The 20,642-nt window shown below is 39.9% G+C and overlaps 1 protein-coding gene across 1 annotated transcript in view; it reads left to right on the forward strand.

The window, feature by feature from the left end:
* RNF121 (ring finger protein 121) overlaps positions 1 to 20,642 on the forward strand; it is a 76,309-nt gene that overhangs the window by 38,581 nt on the left and 17,086 nt on the right. The window contains exons 4-5 of the mRNA XM_024572558.4: positions 16,097 to 16,251; positions 19,153 to 19,260. Coding sequence (XP_024428326.1) covers positions 16,097 to 16,251; positions 19,153 to 19,260 — 263 coding nt within the window. The remainder of the gene's footprint in view (positions 1 to 16,096; positions 16,252 to 19,152; positions 19,261 to 20,642) is intronic.

Here is a 20,642-nt window from a genome sequence, read left to right on the forward strand (position 1 = left end):
TATTCAAAATGATGAAAAGCGAGGACCTACAACCAAGGTTACTCTATCCAGCAAAGCTATCATTTAGAATAGAAGGGCAGATGAAGTGTTTCCCATATAAGGTCAAGTTAAATGAGTTCATCATGACCAAGCCCTTATAACATGAAATGTTAAAGGGACTTATCTAAGAAAAAGAAGAAGATCAAAACTGTGAACAGTAAAATGACAAACTCACAACTGTCAACAACTGAATCTAAAAAAAACAAAAACAAACTAAGCAAACAACTAGAACAGAAACAGAATTATAAAAATGGAGATCACATGGAGGGTTATCAGTGGGGAAGGGGGAGGGGGAGAATGTGAGAAAAGGTCCAGGGAATAAGAAGCACAATTGGTAGGTATAAAATAGGGGCATATTAAGAATAGTATAGGAAATGGAGAAGCCAAAGAACTTACATGCACAACCCATGGACGTGAAGTAAGGGGGGTGTTCTGGAGGGAAAGGGGGTACCAGGTGGAGGGCGGGCAAAGGGGAAAAAAATTGGGACAACTGTGATAGCATAATCAATAAAATATTCTTTAAAAAAACTTACCAAAATAGGTGGATTTTTGTGTAGCCATTTTAATATTGAAAATGGAAGAAAATGAGCCACATTTTTGGCATATTACGCTTTGTTATTTCAAGAAAGATAAAAATGCAACTTTAACGCAAAAAAGATTTGTGCAGTGAATGGAGAAGGTGCTACGACTGATTGAACGTGTCAAAAGTAGTTAGCAAAGTCTAATGCTGGAGATTTGTCGCAGGACAGTGCTCCATGGTTGGGTAGACCAGTTGATAGTGATCAAATCGAGACGGTAATTGAGAACAAACACTGTTATACCACACGGGAGATAGCCGACATAATCAAAAATCCAAATGAAGTGTTGAAAATCCTTTGCACCAGCTTGGTTATGTTAATTGCTTTGATGTTTGAGTTCCACATTAAGTTAAGTGAAAAAAAATCTTCTTGACCATATTTCCACATGCAATTTTCTACTTAAATGTAACAAAAATGTTCCATTTTTAAAGCAAATTGTGATGGGCAATGAAAAGTGGATACTTTACAATAATGTGGAATGGAAGAGATCGTGGAGTAAGCAAAATGAACTGTGCCAAAGGGTGGTCTTCATCCAGAAAAGGTGATGTTGTGTATACGGTGGGATTGCAAGGGAGTCCTCTATTACGAGCTCCTCCCAGAAAACCAAATCATTGATTTCAGTAAGTATTGCTTCCAATTACACCAACTGAAAGTAGTGCTTGACAAAAAGCGTCCAGAATTAGTCAACAGAAAACACGTAATCTTCCATCAGGATAATGTAGGACTGCGTGTTTCTTCAAAATGACCAGGCAGAAACTGTTACAGCTTGGCTGGCAAGTTCTGATACACCTGCCGTATTCATCAGACATTGCACCTTTGGATTTCCTTTTTTTTTTTTTGGTCTTTACAAAATTCTCTTAATGGAAAAAACTTCAATTTTGCAATCTTCCAGGTTGGAAGACTGCAGAAGGCACCTAGAACAGCTCTTTGCTCAAAAAGATAAAAAGTTTTGGGTAGATGAAATTATGAAGTTGCCTGAAAGATGGCAGAAGGTAGTGGAACAAAACAGTGAATACATTGTTCAGTAAAGTTATTGGTGAAAAATGAAAAATGTCTTATTTTTACTTAAATTGGAACACATTTTTTGGCCAACCCAGCATCTGCTGATTTCCAACCACAGAGAGAAAATACTGTTTTCGATCTGCAGTTGGTTGAGTCCATGGACGTGAAATCTGGGGATATGGTGGGGCGACCATATATTTATTGAAAAAAATCTGTGTATTGATATAAGTGGACGCATGCAGTCCAAACCCAACTTGTTCAACAGGCAACTATACTGTGCTATAGCTCTCCAAGGCTTACTTACTACTTGTTGCAAGTTTATACCTTAAACCTATTTTTTCTTTTGTTGCTTGTGCTTTTAGTCCAATATTTAAGAATCCATTGGTAAATCCAGGATTATTAAGATATACCTCTTTGTTTTCTTTGAAGAGTATTATACTTTTATTTCTTACATGTAGGTCTCTGGTTCATTTTGAGTAAATTTTTTGTAAATGATGTGAGGTAAGGGTCTAACTTCATTCTTTTGCCAGTTGTCCTAGCTCATTTGTTGGAGACTTACTTCTCCGTTGAATGGCTTTGGCATCTTTGTCAAAAATCAGTGACCATAGATGCATGCCTTTACTTTTGTTCTCTCAGTTATGGTTCATTTAAATATATGCCTGTGCTCATGATAATACCTCGCTTTTGATTGCTATAGCAGTGTAGTAAGTTCTGAAATTGGGAAGTGTGAGTTCTCTAAATTTGTTCTTTTTCAGGATTGTTTTGGCTATCCAGGGTTCTTTGCAATTCTTCATTAATTTTAAGATCACCTTTTCAATTTCTGGGGCATAGGGAGAAAGGTAAGCCATTGGTAAGGAGTGCACTGAACCTGGAGATTGCTTTGGGGGTATTGCCATCTTAGTAATATTAATCTTTGCATTCATGAACATGGGTTGTCCTTTCATTTATTTAGGTCTTTTAAAATTTCTTTTTATTAACTAATGTTTTGTAGTTTCCAATGCACATCTTGCACCTCTTTGGTTAAATTTATTGCTAAGTATTCTTTTTGATGCTATTGTGAATGGATTTTTTCCCTTAATTTTCTTTTTGGATTGTTTATTGTAAATATATAGAAATACAACTGACTTTGTGTGTTGATTCCGTGTCTTGCAACTTTGCTGAATTTTTTTTTAACTCTAATAGGTTTTTTTTATGGATTTTGAGTATTTTCTGTATATAAGATCATGTTCTCTGCTTTACTTCTTCTTTCCCAATTAGATACCTTTTGCTTCCTTTTCTTGCCCAATTGCTCTGGCTAAAACTTCCAGTACAATGCTGAATAGTGTCAAATGAACTCAGTAGAGTCTGGAAGCTTTGCTAGAAATGAATGACAAAGGGACTTAGAGTGTGCTGACTACAAACACATCTAGGCAAAATCCCAGAAGTGTTCTGAAGAAGAAAGGAAAGTTGAGAGTTCTTGTAGTAAAAGTCACATCCTTGAGAATAATCAGTCCTGCATTCTAGGCGCTAGGATTAGTCTAGGGTTGTTATCAGTCAGATGTCAGGCTCTCTGGATGATGGATGCCAGGTGGTCTGCTGGATGGTTGCCAGGAGTCTAGTCACATCCTGAGTCCTATTTATAGCAGTGGTATACCCAATCTTTTTGGCACCAGGGACGGTTTCATAGAAGACAGTTTTTCTAAGGAGGGTACTTGGGGTGGGATCACGGACAGGAGGCGGAGCTGGCGGGGGCAGGAAGAAACAGGAGGCGGAGCTCAGGCAGTATAATGGAGTGAAGCTTCTCTTGCTCACCAGCCACTCACCTCCTGCTGTGTGGCCTGATTTCTAATAGGCTACAGACCCACACGGGTCTGCAGCCCCAAAGTCGGGCACCTCTGCTTTAGCGGATAGTCAGAGGGTTATCTGCAGGTAGATAAATTTTCAGGCATTGACACAGGGCTGCAAAGTTCAAAAGTTTAAGTTTTCAGGCTAGTTAACACAAGAAATATAATTGTTTCCTCATGTCTCAACCTTCATAATGTTAATAGTGTAGCAGTTTGGTTAAAGTGACTCTCCAGTTTGTGTTTTCCCTCTTCACTTTCTTCAAACGTAATGGGGAAATGGGCATCAGTGTCGTTTTTCTGATCTTGGGAAAGCTTTCTGATTTTAACTTTGTATATGTTAGCTGTGGGTGTTTCATAAATGCCCTTTATCATGTCGAGGAAGTTCATTCTATTCCTAGTTTGTTAAGTGTTTTTATTACAAATGGGTATTGGACTTGTCAAGTGCTTTTTCTACATTGTTGAGATGATCGTGTGCATCCCTGGAATAAATCCCACTAGGTTGTGGTGTATAATCCTTTTAATATGCTTCTGGATTCAGTTTGTTAGTGTTTTGTTTGGGATTTTTGCCTCTATATTCATAAGGGATTTTGGTCTGTAGTTTTCTTGTCATGTGTTTGTCTTGCTTTGTTATCAGGGTAATGCTGGCCTCATAGAATGTATTAGAAAGTGTTACCTTTTTTATTTTGTGAAGAACAGAATTTTGGTGTAGGATAAAAAGCTTTGAAGTGGAAATCAGGTGATCTAAGATCTATTTCTTGAACTTCTGCTAATTAGCCATGGATGTTGGACAAATTACTTCCTTTCTCTTAGCCTTTTCTTTCCTCATCCTGATGTTTCATCTTTAAAGTAACATTTAAGCCCAGTCCATGTATCTCACACATGATATTTCTGTCCCTTTCTTCCTCCCTTCCCCCTCTCAAAAAAAATAGCCTACCAAAAAAAAAAAAAAAAAGGTTTAAGGCTAAGTTATTGCTAAAGTCTCCTTAATCTTTAAAGTATGTTTTCATGATGGTTCTTTGTAACTCCAAAGGCCCAAATTAAAGCTAAGGAGTGAATTTTAAGAATGCAGCCCTGGCTGGTGTGGCTTAGTGTGGATTGAACGCTGGCCTGCGAACTAAAGGATGGTGGTTTGATTCCTAGTCAGGGCACATGCCTGGGTTGCGGGCCAGGTCCCCAGTAGGGGGAGCTCGAGAGGCAACCACACAATGATGTTTCTCCCTTTCTCCCTTCCCCTCTCTCTAAATAAATAAAATCTTTTAAAAAAATAAAAAGAAGAGTGAGAAAGTATGCAGATTTCAGCTAAGTATTTTCACCAGTGAGCTGTTCCACAGTGGAATGAACTATGTTGAAAGGAAATGATCTTCCCATCACAGGCTATTTTTTTATTAGGAACTAGACAACCCCATCAGGGATGTGTGAAGGGGATTTTTGTGATTTGGGGTGGGTTTTTTTTTTTTTTTTAATGGCTGGGCTTACTCTCAACTCTAAAATCTATATCTTATTGAATGAGCAAGAGAGGTGAAGGCCTGTCTTGTTCTTAGAGGACAAAGCTGATCTGTCTAGAGACAAAGGATGGGGTTTTATTCTGTTTTTGTTTTGTTTTTGTTCTGATTACTAATGTTATACGTTCATTATAAAAATTTCAAACAATATGTATGTGACATAGAAATCAAAGGTGCCCAGAAAGAACCATTACTAACAGTTTGTTAAACTTGGAGATTTTTTCTATTAATATTTATAAATTTTTAGGTGTTTATGACGTCCATTAGGTTCTGCAACATTTTCTACCCTAAGACTATATCTTAAAATATTTATCCATGTTAGTATGTATGTCATTCTCTTAAACTAGTAATGCATAGTATTCTTTTAAATAGATTTTTTAGAAGTATTAACTTCTGTTTACAGACATGTTAGTTAACATTTTATCATTGTTAGAACAATGATTTAGTAAACTTCTTCCATATATATTCTGCATAGCTTTGCAAGCATTTCCATAAAGTAAATTTCTAGAAATGGAATTGCTGAATTAAAAGATTTTAATTTTATTTCATTATTAGTGGATCTTGTTAAATTGCCCTCGAGAATGAAGTTATCAGAGTTAACAGTCCCACTAACAGAGATTAACAGTGCTGTTAATCCAGTGTTAAAGAGAGGATAGGTAATCATCAGTATTTTTAGTCTTTGCCAGTCTAATAGGGTGAAAATATCTAATTTATTAAGTAAATTAGTGAGGTTGAGCATGTTTTCATACTGATCATTTGCTTTCTTCTGTCAGTTGTTTATAATATTGATTCGTTTATAGACATAATATTTTAATTTTTATCATGGTAATAGTTTTTTTTTAAGTCAACTTGTTTTGCAAGGCTTAAAAGCAAAATATATCCATGTTCTACCTTAAGTGTATCCATCCCTAATTCTTACTTCGGTGGCAACCGCTTTTAACCTTTTTGGTTGTTTTCTGATACTTACCTCTGTATTTTAAATAACATGACTATATTGAATATAAATGTATACATAATATTACTACTAAGTATTATGTATAGGCTTCTTACATTGTTATACTTACACCCCTCATGTACACTTTGTTCCTCCTACCAATTTTCAGTTGAATAAATACTCCTTATTTACATTATTATGACATGTAAAAATACTATTCACAGCCAAGCCATGTGATATATTTGGTCACATTTCCTTTTCTTGCCTAGGAGTCTTTTGGAATGTTTCTTACTGATTAGTAAGAACTCTTTGTATGCTAGGAATAAGTCTTTCAACATACATGCTTACAGGTATCTTTCCCTAATTTCCTATCTGGTTTTATTTATCTAATTGATATAGACATTTTTATAGACTAGATTTATAAATCCTTCTGTGAACTGAGGATTCTATTATTTGCTGTTATATTTGCATGACCCATCTCATTATTCTTGGTTTGCCATCCTTGTGCATCTGAATTCATTCTCCCTGCCTAGACAGATATTAGATACTTGCTCTAGCCACCAGTTTTACAATTCTTGGGGACCCCTCAGCCTCAAGTCTGCTCAAGGTTAAAGGTGGGTTCTGAGGAGGAGAAGCTGAGCAGAAACATTGTTGGGACATTGCTGAGGTATGAACTTCACTATTATATAAACATAATTAATAGCACCAGCTCCCATTTAGAGAGTGCTTTATAATGACTGTTCCAAGTATTTTGCCGTGAGGTAGGCAGTATTATTTTTGCCATTGTGTGGATCAAAAACTGAAGCTTTGGCCTGGCTGGGTGGCTTGGTTGGAGTGTTGTCCCATGCACCAAAAGGTTGAGGGTTTGATTCCTGGTCAGGACACACGCCTAAGTTACATGTCTATATGTGTGGCAACTGATATTTCTCTCCCTTCCCCTCTCTCTCAAATCAGTAAACATACCCTCAGGTGAGGATTAAAAAGAAGGAAAGAAAACTGAAGCTCAGAGAGTTTAACTGAGCTCCATTCAACCAGTGATTAGCAGAGTCAGGATTACCCAGTCCATCTGACTTCCGTGCTTTCTCCGTTCTTCCATGATGTCTATGTATTTCTTCAATTAGCAGACATCCTTTTATCCTTTATAGTGCTGGCACATGGTTCATCCTCTTGTCCAGCGTGTGCTACCCAGCCGTTAATCACTTATTAGCCATCTTGGTTATCAGATAGGTTAAAGATCTGACTATGAAAGCTAAAATTATGAAGGTAATAAAAATATGTAGGTAAATAAGATAAAGATTTGATGAGTTTGATTATATTAATGTTTTCAATAAAGGATACCACTGGCAGAGTTAACTGATAAAAGAATGGGAGATTGGTATGATTAAAATTGATAATAATTTAATATCTAGACTATCCAAAGTAACTCCTATAATCACAGTACTCAGAACAGCACACAATTTAAAATTTATGAATTGTTTATTCCTAGAATTTTTAATGTAATATTTTTTGACCAAGGTTGACCATGGGTAACGGAAACTGCAGATGAGGGGGAACTACTATAGTGAGTGAAAAAGTAACAGAGTGGCAATTGATAAATAACAAATACGTGTACAAAAAAAAATACAGTTTATAAGAATGTCTGTGGGGTGGGGAATGGGAATGAAAATAATCAAAACAGCTCCCCAGAAAATGTGTAAAGGAGAGGCACTGGGATTCTTGAGTAGTAGAAAGTGTTCAAGATTAGCTATCAGAGCTTTCCAAAAAAAAGAAGAAAAAGAAAAAGGTTCTTATGACATGCCAGGAAATGATGGAATTAATTGATAAGGCTCTTGCACTCAAACTGAATGAAATTTCCTGTTCTTCACTGGTGCTGGTTGGTGGTGCAGCCTTTCCACTGAATGGAAAACACCAGCTCTTAGACCAGGTTTCTCAATAGGGAGATTATTAACATTTGGGCCAGATGATTCTTTATTTTTGTGGGGAGTTATCCTCTTCATTGTGGGGTGTTTAGCATCCCTGGCCTCTATCCGCTAGATGCCAGTAGCAACCAAAAGTGACTCCAGACATTGCCAGATGTCCCCTGGGGAGGAAATTCACCCCTGATGAGAAACACTGTCCTAGACTGAAGGACTAGGTCAGCATAGATGATGCCAGTCATGGGATTGATCATGAGCAAGTATGTCAACCTACTGGTTTCACAGTGTCATCAAACTGCTCTCTGTAACCTAAGAGTGCAAGTGCAACCTTCAAGTTAAAAGAAGAGAAACTTAATCTAACTGCTTTTGGGAGCAAGAGATCTTACTGTTTCTGTAAGTTTCAGTACAGTTCTTTTGAATAACAGCAACAATATTAATAAAAATACCTTAAACTGCTTATGATTTTAGTTTGTTAAGAAAAAAAAAAACTTTCCATCCGCTGTCTCATTGGAACCTCACGACAGCTTTATAAGACAGTCCGGATAGGGGGTCATCTCCATTTTTCAGGTTAGTAGGCCAGCACGCAGAATCCTGAATCCTGAAGTGATTTGCCAGGAGCACATGACCATTAAACTGGAGAGCTGGCCATGGAACCAAAACCTGATTCTTGGTTAAGCACTCTTTTCATAGAGCTACTCAACCATGTTTTGAGGTGTTTGTTTTGTTTTGTTTTTTTAATTTTTATTGTTATTCAATTACAGTTGTATGCCTTTTCTCCCCATCCCTCCCCCCACCCCAACTGAACCCCCCTCCCTCCTGTACCTCCACCCACCCCCTTGATTTTGTCCATGTGTCCTTTATAGTAGTTCCTGTAATCCCCTCTCCTCACTGTCCCCTCCCCTGTTTTGAGGGTTTTTTTAAGTGTCAGGAAATTATTATGTTTATGTCATGGTCATTTCTGTTTTTAGTCACCTAGATATTTCCTTTTTTGATGACTTTTGCCCAAGTCCTTCAGGCATTTTTCACTCCTATCTGCCTTTACATCATCTTGCCTCCTCAGGCTTGCCAGGCTTTCCCACAAACTCAGTGAATATGCTAGGGAGGCAGAACTTGGGAGACAGATCTGGATTGGAACCCTAGCCCAGGACACACTTTCTTTTTGGCCCCTCTCCCTCAGTTTTCATCATCTATTCAGAGAGTCTAATATTTATTACTCACTCTTTAACTCCCTCAGTGATGTTAGGGGAAAGAATAAGTTTATACCTGGCAAAGTATCTGTTCTATTTTTGAAGATCTCCAAGGAGAAGCTTTCATCATCTCTGTTACCAAATACAGCATCTTTTCAAACTCCTCTCTGCTGATCTGCTGTTCGCTCCTGGGAATGGATGAGTGGCAAAATATCCTACTGGAAATCTTTAAAGGACTAAAGACTTTTCTCGGTCCAAGACCTTAAGAGGCTAGAGAATGCTGACTATGATGGTAAAAGGTTGTAATCCACTTTCTGTGAGAAATAAAAAATTTTCTCCTTACTGTATAATTAAAACTTATGTGATGCGAACATAAGCCTCCTCCTCCTCCAAAGAGCCTTGCCTACCTCTGTAGGCTCATTTCTCATACCTCCCTCAAATACTAGTTGTACTTTCTCCAGCATACCCTGTTCCCTCATCCTGAAACACTCGTCAGGATGCCGTTCTTCACCTGCACCTACTAGGACATCAGGACAGAGATCAAAGGTTGCTTTCTTCAGGAAGCCTTCCTTGGTTCCGCTATGTTGAGTCAAGTGCTTCTCTACTTTCTTGGCCACCAGGGCCTACTCCATTATAGCACTTATCATGCTGAGTAGTTCTGTTTCTCCTCAGAAGACCCAAGTTCTTGAGGAGGTTTTGTTTTTTATCTCTGAATCCCACAGTCCTTAGCATGGTGTACAGTAAGTGCTCAGTGTTTTTTAAATGACTGCTTGACTCACCCTTCTGCCTGCAGAGTAGAAGACTTAGGGGGGAAATATGTAATTTTAGGTATTGTTAAGTAGTCCAAAGAAACAGGGAGTATATTTACTCGGTCTCTCTCTGAAGGACAAGAGTTAGACTCAGTGGCAGACTGGACACAAAAGCAGGTTTTTCAGAGGCAATAACTATCTAGCACATCTATTACTATTAATGGAAGGACTGGCCTCACTCATGTGGTAAGATTGGTCATTTACCAAGGGTGCGGTAGGAGGGAATTGTCAACCAAGTTTCTACCCTGTAGGGTATTCCAGCAATGTGTAGGGTCTTACCAGGCCACAGAACCTACATGGGATTTATCTGCTTACTGGGCCTCTGGGTCATCTTCAGCAGCCATGCCATCCCATGGTTTTCTCCAGGCCTAATATCCTGGTGCCTTCGGCTGTTCATCACATGATTTGGTTTCCAGAGCCTTGTAATTCTGGCTGCTGCCTGATCATGCTCATTTGTCAGTGTTCTTTGTACTGACAAATGTGGTCCGAAGACCTGATCCCATGGCCCCAGGGATGCTTTGACGGGGCAGAGAACAGTAGAGCTGCTGCCTCCTCCATTCTGAGTCTGTTGCTAGTTCAGCAGCATGAGGTAGCCTTGGCTTTTTTGGCAGTGGCCCTGCTGACATATACTAGCGGGAACCCCCCAAAATGGAATTTATTTATTAAAAATTATGTATTTTTTCGTACATGTTTAAATTTCAGTCAACTTCAAAGTACTCTCCATTTGATGCAATGTACCTATCAAGATGTTTTTTCCACTGCTCCAAACAGTTTTTGAATTTGTTGATATTGATGTCTTTTAGTGCTTCTGCAGTTTTTTTGTTTCACCTCATCCACATCAGTAAAACGTTTTCTTTTGAGGACTTTCTTCATCCTGGGAAACAAAAAAAGTCAGTTGGGACGAGATTGGGTGAATAGGGAGGATGAGGCATGGGCGGGGGGTCATGTTGTCTTTGGTCAAAAAGTGCTGAACTCTCAGCGTGGTGTAGGCAGGTGCACTCCTAAATCACCCATGATGAAATGGGCAAAAGCATTGAGTCTTCAGAAAAATTCACTGAAGCCAAACGCAGCCTCTCACAACAATGCCAGGTGGTCTACCGATACAGATGGGTTCCTTGAACACTCACTTACCAGGGGAAGCCTGTACTACAAGGGTCCCACCCTCCAGAAGGTAATTCTGGTTTTTTTTGTGTCCCCCACCCCTTGTATTTCTTGGCAATTTGTGCTCATCTGAAACCCCTAGATCTGTTTCATGTGAGCTATTAAGTCATCCCTTCCCCATCCTGTCCTTGCAGTTGGTTAGTTTTCAGTTCTTCATTTCAGCTTACCAGTTCATAGAGTATCAGAGAAGAACTCTGGAACAGCAATTTTCAATCTTTTTCGTCTCATGGCACATGCAAACTAATTATTGAAATTCTGTGACACACCAAAAAACACAATTTTTTGCCATTCTGACCAAAAAAATAGGTATAATTTTGATTTATTCACACCTGACAACCTGACAGCTATTGTTGTGTTGGTTGTTGTCAGTGGTTTTTTTTTTTTTTTTTTTAATCTAAAGAAAAAGAGGTCTGTGCTCCTGACTAAATAGTCAGGTATTGCACATTTTATTCTTGTGGTTGAAAATTGCTGCTCTAGAAAGAAGCTTTATTCATTTTGGATCTTGCTGTTTCTGTTTTTCATGTTCACTGCCTTGGTTTTCCTCACCTCCCAAGCTTTGTGCTATCCACAGTTTAATAAGCAGATCCATTGTATTTGCATCCAAATCATGAAAATATTGACCAGAGCTATGGAGCAGATCCCTGGCACCTTCCTCCAATTGACCTCTGTCTGTTTATCAGCATTTTTTTCCAAGCCAATTGTTCTGTTAGCTGGGAGTCTCTTACTTTGTTCTATTACCTGGACATGTGGTTTTATTTCATCCTTAAAATTCCTTTTCAGACAAGCATGGTGAGTGATCCCTGTCCCCCAAACATAGGAAGGTGCAGACATGGCAAGAATTCTGCAGAGCCATGCATCAGCAGACTGACAGGGCAGCTGGTGCTAGGGAAGGAAGTCATTTGGGAGCTCTTTCTGACTTTTCATGAATTATAGTTTCTGAGATGAAAGAAATCTAAAATAAAGACAGTCCATTTAAACATGGACTACCTCCTATTGGTAGCACATAACTTGTAGCATTGCAGAGATAAATGGAAGATTGCTTTTCTTACCTTCCACGTTGGAAAGCTGGGACTGTTCCTCAGTAAATGTTTGCCGAATGAATCAGTGAGTTGGTTTCAGGATAGTCTTCACATCAACTTTGTCTTTCCAGATTCAGGGAAAGAAGGATAAATGGCCTTTGCTTTTCCCCTTCTTCACCTGGCCACATAACAAGCTTCTTCAGAACTAGCCAGAGCTCTGCCTCTTCCAGGCAGTCTTCCCTGACAGCTCCTGATCATACTGCTACTACATCTCTCCTCTGAACTCTCACGTCAGTACTTAGTTTGCATGGCTGCCCAATTGATGTGTTTATGTCTCATCTCCCCATATCCTGCAAAATAAGTTATGGCCCAGTCTTCCCATTGTTTTGTGCCTTCCACAGTATCAGGCAGTACTTAATTAGGCAAACTTTTAAACCAAATGTGTCTGCGTGAAGTGTTGCCACCAGATGGCACCAGAGTCATTGCCATTGTTTTGAGAATCTTGGCCTAACTTTCAGCCATTTATTGTCAGGCTAGCAGTTAAAAATGCATTCCTTATTGAAGAAGTGTCAATTTATTTGTTACACAGAATGCCAATAAATGCTACAGTAGAAACAAAGAAATTAACCAGGCAAAGTTGTAACTTAACATTTTCTCATGGTAGACTATTGTGTTCACTCAGCCCTTCTGCCCAGCCTCTTGTCAGGCACTGGACTTTCCCCTCAATGGTTGCTTTCTAGACCCTGACTGGACAGAATCTAGCTTTCAGGGCTTCCTAATATTAGAAGGGTGCCTTAATACTGTAAGGTGGCCTCAAGTCCTTGGTTTATGTTTTTGGGTCTTTTTTTTTTCCTGTAAAGGACAAATTAAACATAACAAAATACTGTAATGTCACCCCCTCTTAATATGTTGATGATTTTGGTTGCCTCATTGCAGTCTTTGCTCCCTTATATATGTGACTTTATGCAGTTTTGATCATGTGAAGCCATAATAATAGCTCTCATTTACTGAACTCTTACTATGAATTATGTATCGCTCTTATTTTATATACATTACTTTTATTTAAATGTAAGAGCTGATATATTGAATACTTATATTTATTACATTACTTATATTGAATGCTTACCTTGTTAGGAACTGTTCAAAGAGCTTTTCATGCATTAACTTACTTAACCCATACAACCTTGTGAGAATAGATATGTTAAATCCATTTTACAGTTCAGAAAACTGAGGCTAATCAGGTTCGAGTGACTTGCCTAAGATAACACAATAAATAGCTATATTAGGATTCATATCTAGATCTTCTTAATTCTAAAATCTCTGGTGATTTCACTATATTGTATCATTTGCCTTCAATGATTTTTGTTTGGACTTATTCTAGAAAGGGTCTAAAGATTAATAGAATCATTAAAATGGGGTTTGATTTATGTTTTTCTCCTGCTGCTAGACTGTTAGATCCTTGATGACAGGGACTAGAGGTCATGTTTATTTTTTCATTTCTCTTCCCATTAAATGCAAAGTAAATACTTGATGGATAAACGAATGAAGCATTTTTAATACAGAACAGAGAAAGTGTGTGCACAGGTGCCAGCAGAGCTAAACATTGAGAATTGCAGTGGAGAAATACTGGGTGTTTTCTTATGTATGGTGCCCCTCAGGAGAACAGGGGGCCAATGCTCAAAAGCCTGAACTCCCCAATGGCATGTAGGTTACAGATCATATGGGGCAAAATCACCAGACACCAGGGTTAGGGGTTTGCAGTTGGGCTGAAAGCTGATTGGTTGGAGGTGAGGCAAGGGTAATTAATCATTTCTTCAGATCTTGAGGACAGTTCTGAAGTCTCTCCCTGCATCCCTCAGTTTGGTCTCATGGGAAAGTAGCCAGGGGTCATTCTACCTTATGGCTCAGGAACTGAAACACACAGTAGGTCAGGATGTTATCTTGAGGTCTGTGGTGTGACCATTCATTAGTCAGGTTCTGGCTACTGTCTTCTGATGCCTTGGGGGTTGCTGCCTATGGAGGAGAAGAAGGCTAGGTCTCTGAGGGGTATACATAGAGAGGGATATGGTTCCTAGAACTGGGACTTAAAACTAAATTTTAGTCAGTCATAAGGACACTTGGGTTCACTCTCCCAGGAAGTCTAAGATACAGGCTGCTTAATAGAACCGTAGCATGTTAGAACTTGAAGTGATTTGAAAAATCAAATCACACTCTTCCTTTAAGCAGGAAGGACATCCTTGGGGGTGACCCAATCAATGAGTTGGAGGCAGAAAACAACTTAGAATCTAAGTCTACTGGGCCATCTGGTTTCACAGAGCCTAATCCTGTCCCTAAATCAATCAATTCTTTACCCCCTTCTCCCTTCCCCTTCCCCATCCCCTCTCCCTCCCCTCCTGTAAAATAACACCAAGAAAATGAAGGCTTTTTCTTCCCACGTAGTAGTCTGTAAGAGAATAGTCTGTAAGACAACTGAGCACGAAAAGGTGCTCTAAGCTGCACTTTCTAGTATGGTAGCCACCAGACCCATGTGGCTGTGGAGCACTTGAAATGTGACTAGTGTCTGCGATAAATAAAACACACATTAGATTTCAGAGCCTTAGTACAAAATAAGTAAAATATTTCATAAATAATTTTAATATTGAGTACATGTTGAAATGGTAATATTTTGGATATATTTGGCAAAATATGTTATTAAAATTAATATTGTGTTTCCTTTTACTTTATAAAATGCAGCTACTTAGAAATCTTAAAATTAAATATGTGACTTACATTACATTTTGATTGGGCAGCACTGGTCTAGAAATCCCCAAGAATAAACGCTGTTTCAAAACTTTACTTCATTAGTGCTAATTATCCTTTTTTTTTCTTTTACACCTGCTACTCATCTGAGATGAGTGAAATCTAGTGAAAAGTGAAAGTTGGGTGGTTGGAGAGGGAGTTAAAAGGTATTGGGGAGCAGAAGAATGGTGATTAGTCCAAACTTCTGACTTAGAATTGTTTTATATACATGGAACTCTTCAGCTAACCAGTCTGAGGTAAAGACCCAAAGGAGGGAAAAAGTGAAATAGACATTCTTTGAAACAGAAATACTCCTCCCTCTTTGGGTTCTAGTCTTGCTTTCTAGTTATTTATCTACATTTATTGATGCTTGGGTGTCCAACCTTTTGGCATCTCTGAGCCACACTGGAAGAAGAAGAGTTGTCTTGGGCCACATGTTAAATACTTTGCGACACATAATCACAAAAAAATCTCATAAGGTTTTAAGTAAATTTACGATTTTGTGTTGGGCCTCATTCACAGCCACCCTGGGCTGCGTGCAGCCCATGGCCTGCAGGTTGGACACCCCTGCATCGTGCGCTAGACAGTTTTCTAGCACAAGACACAGATGAATATGGCCTAGTGACTGCTCTCAAGGAGCCTGTGTAGAGAATTAGTCTGAACCCAGTCTCGTAGTCTGGATAAGCCCTGTGAGAAGGTAGAGAAGAAAACGCTGTTGGAGCACTGGAAAGTCAAGGTGCATTCTGCCTGGAAAGGAGACTGCGGCTTCATTGTTTTGGATGTGCTGTTCTCAGGCAGAAAGGCAGGTGGGAAGGATGTTTTAGCCTGAGGGGGAAAGTCTGACTAAAAAGCATGGGGAGTTGTAGAAGATGACCCTTGGAATAGTAGTTTGGACCATATTTGGGGGGATTTGACTGCCTGTCTAAGGAGTTGGATTTTATTCTATATGCGGGGACCAGTAGAGGGTTTTAAGCAGAGGAATGACATGTTCAAGACTGTACGTTAGAGATGCCACTCCAGTGCTCCTGGAAAGGTAGGTTGGAGGGGGAGACACTGGGTGCAGGGAGGCTTAACAAGGAAGTCGTTGCAGTCAGCCAGGCAAGGGACAACATGGAATCAAATGGAAAAAGAAGAGAATGTGTACAATAAAGAGTTGGGTGAGGGATGAAAGGGAAGTGTCAAGCATGGTCCCAGGTTTCTAACTTAGATCCCTAGGGGGTGTCTTTGTCCACAGCTGGAAATGTAGGAGGGGATCAGGCTGAAATGGAGCACAGAAGATGTACTCTGGACTTACGGGTAGAGCTGCAGAGGGAGCTGGCTAGAGCTGAAGTGCTTGCGTTTGTTTCAGATGGTGACCCTCTTTCAGATGTGGATTGTTCCCCTCTATTTCACATTGAAGCTGCACTGGTGGAGGTTCCTAGTGATCTGGATCTTCTTCTCTGCTGTCACAGCTTTTGTCACCTTCCGAGCCACCCGAAAACCTCTAATACAGACAACCCCAAGGTGAGAATTTAGTTATTGGGAAGAGCTAGGTTTCCTGAAGCTAACGGGTTGGGATGCAAGGGAGGGGGACGGGTTTAGACTGAAAGCATTGCAATTTTTATCTGCCATGTTTACTTGGCACTGGGCCCCACCAAAACAAGCTGATTGGGAGACCAACCCCCCCCCCCCACTAACAGATACAAAACCCCCAAATATTTCCCTATAGCTTACCTTACAGTTTATTTCAAGCTTCATTTACATTAAAAGCAAACAGTCCTGGCTGGTGTGGTTCAACTTGTTGGAGAGTCATCCCATACACCAAAAGGTTGGGGGTTTGATTCCTGGTCAGGGTACATACCTGGGTTGCAAGTTTGATCCCTGGGAGGCAACCAGTCGATGTTTCTCTCTCCCTTCCTCTGTCACTAAAATCAATAAACATTTTTTTTAAAAAGCAAACAACATAGTAAGCAAATCCTGGTGATCATTGTATCATTTAAAATGTTATTTTCTTCTGTGAACCCTTCTCTGATATCTAAGTTAGGCTTCCCGTTATATTTTCTCATAGTGCCCTGCAGTTTTTTTCATAGAGCTTATTATAATTTATAACTAAATATTATTTGAGAGTCTTCCCACTGAACTGTAACTGTGAGATTAGGAACCACATCCATTTTGTCTATCACTGTACACCCAGGCCCTACCACAGGCCTGGCACGTAGTAGCCTACTCTATGAATTTTTGTTGAATGAGTGAATCTCAGCAAATTTGCAATTTTTCAACAAATAGTACTTCCTTTGGGTCACAAAGCACCTCCAGCCTGTATAATTCTTTGCATTTTATCGAAATGCATTTCTTATTTGATCCTCCCAACCACCTTGTGAGGTCATTTAATATCTGTACCTAACAGAAAGAAAGAGAGATTTTTCCCATTCATTAATTCATTCATTCAACAAGCACCTGCTATGTGTCAGGCCCTGTGCTGAGTGCTGGGGATACAGAGCTGGATAAGACATGGTCCCTGCCCTCAAGGAGTGCCTGGTTTAATTGAGGAGATGGACAAGAAAGCAGGTGTTTCAGTGCAGTTGGTAAGTATAGGTCCAGGAGAGCCTAACAGAGGAAGTGGCCGGCCTCCCAGTTATGACTGCTTGATCCAACATCCTCCATGTTGCGAGTTGCTCTTTTTCCGGATGTTTCACTGTACTGCAACCCTTTCTTTGGCCATCTGAGTCTCATTGTATATAGTAAAATTTATCTTCAAGGTAAAGTTGGTGATCCAGAAGCCCCTCTCTGGGTGTGGTAGTTTACTTTATGTTAAGGGCCATTATATTGAAGATAAAGGCTCTGTAGCCAGATGGATGTGGATTGGAAAGCCCAGTCCCACCACTTGTTAATTATATGACCCATGTGACTTCACCTTTCTGAGCATTAAATTCTTAATCCCTAAAAGTGTGGTAATAATTACTATCTCATATAGGGTGCTATAAAGAAAAAGTGTAATAAAGCATATTAAGAGTCACCAAGTCACAAACAGTATGAACTTCTAGCTAAAATGACTGAAAATAGTCCATAACCTGGAAGGTTTTTTAATAATAATAACATTTGGTAGTGCTTTACTATTTCAAAGCACTTTCATAAACATCCACATATATTCACACAGCATTTATTGAGCCATGTGTTGCATATACCAGGAAACGGGCTCTGCATAAACCAGTGAGAAAGATAGCACAGTTTCCCTGTTTCACAGCTAAGTGAATTGTCACAGAGGTGATTCGACTTACCTCACGTTACCCAGTGAATAAACCTCATTTAGTCCAGATTCCACCTAAAATTCCACATCCTTTCCATTGTAGCTCACTCCCATCTGATCCACACAAACAAACCCTGGATAATGGAACTGTGTGGTCTTTGAGGGCAGGCACTGTAAGATGTTTAGGGCTTTTCCTTTGCCCAAGAATTTATCACCCTTGCTTAGCTAAAGCAGAGAGCCACAGGCAGGGACCTTGAGCTTTCTCCCTGGGACCTGGCATTGTTGGCAGTAACCTAGTTGGCTCTAGACGGGAGCTAGATGGGCCTGTGCTGGTTATTTGAGCAAATTACTAAATTGCCCATATGCTCTCATCGCAGGTAGAATAGTCGCTCCTGATATTGGAGACCTGTCTCTATAGCATTTAAAAGGCTCTGGTACATTCTGTTACCATCTTTCTTCTCCGAAACTAGCTGGAGTGAACCAGCCAGATTCCACACTGCTTTTCATTGGCTCCTAAGGAGCACTCCTTCTTCAGGAGCGTTGCACAACCCTGCTCCGTCCCAGCACCACCTTCGTGCACATACATTACATCTAGTTCAAAGGTATTCTTTGAGTGCCTCCCTCTTTATCCCTTTTACTCTGGAAAAAATTTTTTTCAGAAACAAGTCATTAGAAATCATTTCATTATTGGCCTATGGATAGGAGCAAAGCAATATTCAGATTAACCACACCCAGGTATGAAATTCTGTATCTAATTCTACCTCTTTTTTTATCTTCCCTTGAATTCTGTTTCTTGACAAGAATTACTAGCCTTCTCCTTGTTCCCTTCTGAGCATAACTGTAGTTACTTGTTTTCACTTCCTGTTCCAACTAACCTGAACTTGAGATGTCTGAGGTCCACTGTGCTCTTCATTTGAGGCTGAAACCATTTAAGGCTCACTTTTATTACCTTGGTCTGAGACCAGGAAGATACAAAATACTGGCTGCCCAGTATATGGAGGTGTTACTGCAATTAGGGGAGGGAGTGACCAGCTTTGCCTAATAACTAAAGTTTCTCAGTAAGTCCTAAGCAAAGGGCCTGGTGTTCCCATTGATGTGGTAATAAGGGATTCTGGTGGTCCAGAGGTCTCTAGGCTAGAGTTTGTGTCTACGGTATTAATTTTCTCTCCTTTTTCCAGGTTGGTTTATAAGTGGTTCCTGCTGATCTATAAAATCAGCTATGCCACTGGCATTGCTGGCTACATGGCTGTCATGTTTACCCTTTTTGGGCTTAACTTAATATTCAAGTGAGTACCCTTGCCTTTCTTTCTTTTTCTTTTTTTTCTTTATTTCTTTATTTTGCTGGTGTTAGGGGAGGAGAGGCTGGTAGGATACCTTTCTTCCCGGAGCAAGTCTGTTATTAACAGGGGGAATATGGTACCCAGGATAGGAAAGTTGAGCCATGGGGAATGGGCGGGTGGGCCCTCCACGATTGTGCTGGCAAAGAGAAAGCCATGTCTGGGTAACACAAAGTTAGAATTTTAAATCATTGGTTATATTTTCCAATAATTTATATTTTAGTGGTAAAGTCTTAAGAATAATAATGACTGTAGCCAGGCACCTGTGACTCCCTCATCCTCATAGAACCGTTTTCCTTGTCCATTTCTTAATTCCAACACGCACTCCGTCTTAGTGGTCTTATGTTCAGGGAGACTAGGAGTTGGCAAACTATGTCCTATGGGCCAAATTGTCCTACCTCCTGTTGTTACAAAAGAAAAAATACTTTACTGGAACACAGTCACACCCATTTGTTTACGTGTTGTCTATAGCTGGTTTTGCAGGGAAACAGCAGAATTTAATAACTGTGGCAGGGTCACAAAACCTAAAATATTTACAATCTGGCCCTTTACAGAAAAAGTTTGCTGACTGTGGACTGGACATTCCAACTCATGGGATATAGTTGGCCACACCTGGCCACAGATCCACCTAGAAGGATACAAGACAGGAAACAGCAGTTCTCATAGTAGTCCCAGGGCTGAGATGGGAGGGAATGAGACCACACAGATGGGTTTGGGAGCCACCTGGCCCAGATGTACCCCTCGCCCAAGGAACATATCCAGTCCAGGTACAGTGTACTAATCACAGGTCCTGTTTAACATGTGAGCATCGTTGCTTTGTAACATAGCTGACATTCCACCTGTATCAGATTTCTAAGGAAACAGTTCTAGAAAGTTAACCTGTGGACATTTAAGTCCTGTTCCTGTGTTGGGCACTTAGGTTGTTTTTCTATGTAGTGTTATTACAGATAACATTGCTCTGTTGCTTCCTAATGTTACATTACTAGTAGGTGGAGTCTGGCTATTGCTTTATATTGTCATAATCTTTGCAAAAGAGATGTATCAGCGTGCAGTTTCCCCCCACCTCCAACTGAGGCAGAAGCCAAGAAATTCTGGGTTTTGGGACTGGTGGGTATAGAGTGTAGGGCAGAAGAGGGTGGAAATGTGGTGGTTTCCTGGCTGAGGTGATGAGGGCCATGGATCGCAAGAAATCCTAAGCCTGAGAGTGCACTGAAGTGAGAGATTTAGGATCAAATTTAAATTCATGACCGCTGGCCTCTTCCCCAAACCTAGTACACTGTACGTAGGAGTTTCTTTGAAACTGAAGGGAGTACATTCTACTTAATGTAATG

Source organism: Desmodus rotundus, chromosome 5 (genome assembly GCF_022682495.2).
Source record: "Desmodus rotundus isolate HL8 chromosome 5, HLdesRot8A.1, whole genome shotgun sequence".
NCBI lineage: Eukaryota > Metazoa > Chordata > Mammalia > Chiroptera > Phyllostomidae > Desmodus > Desmodus rotundus.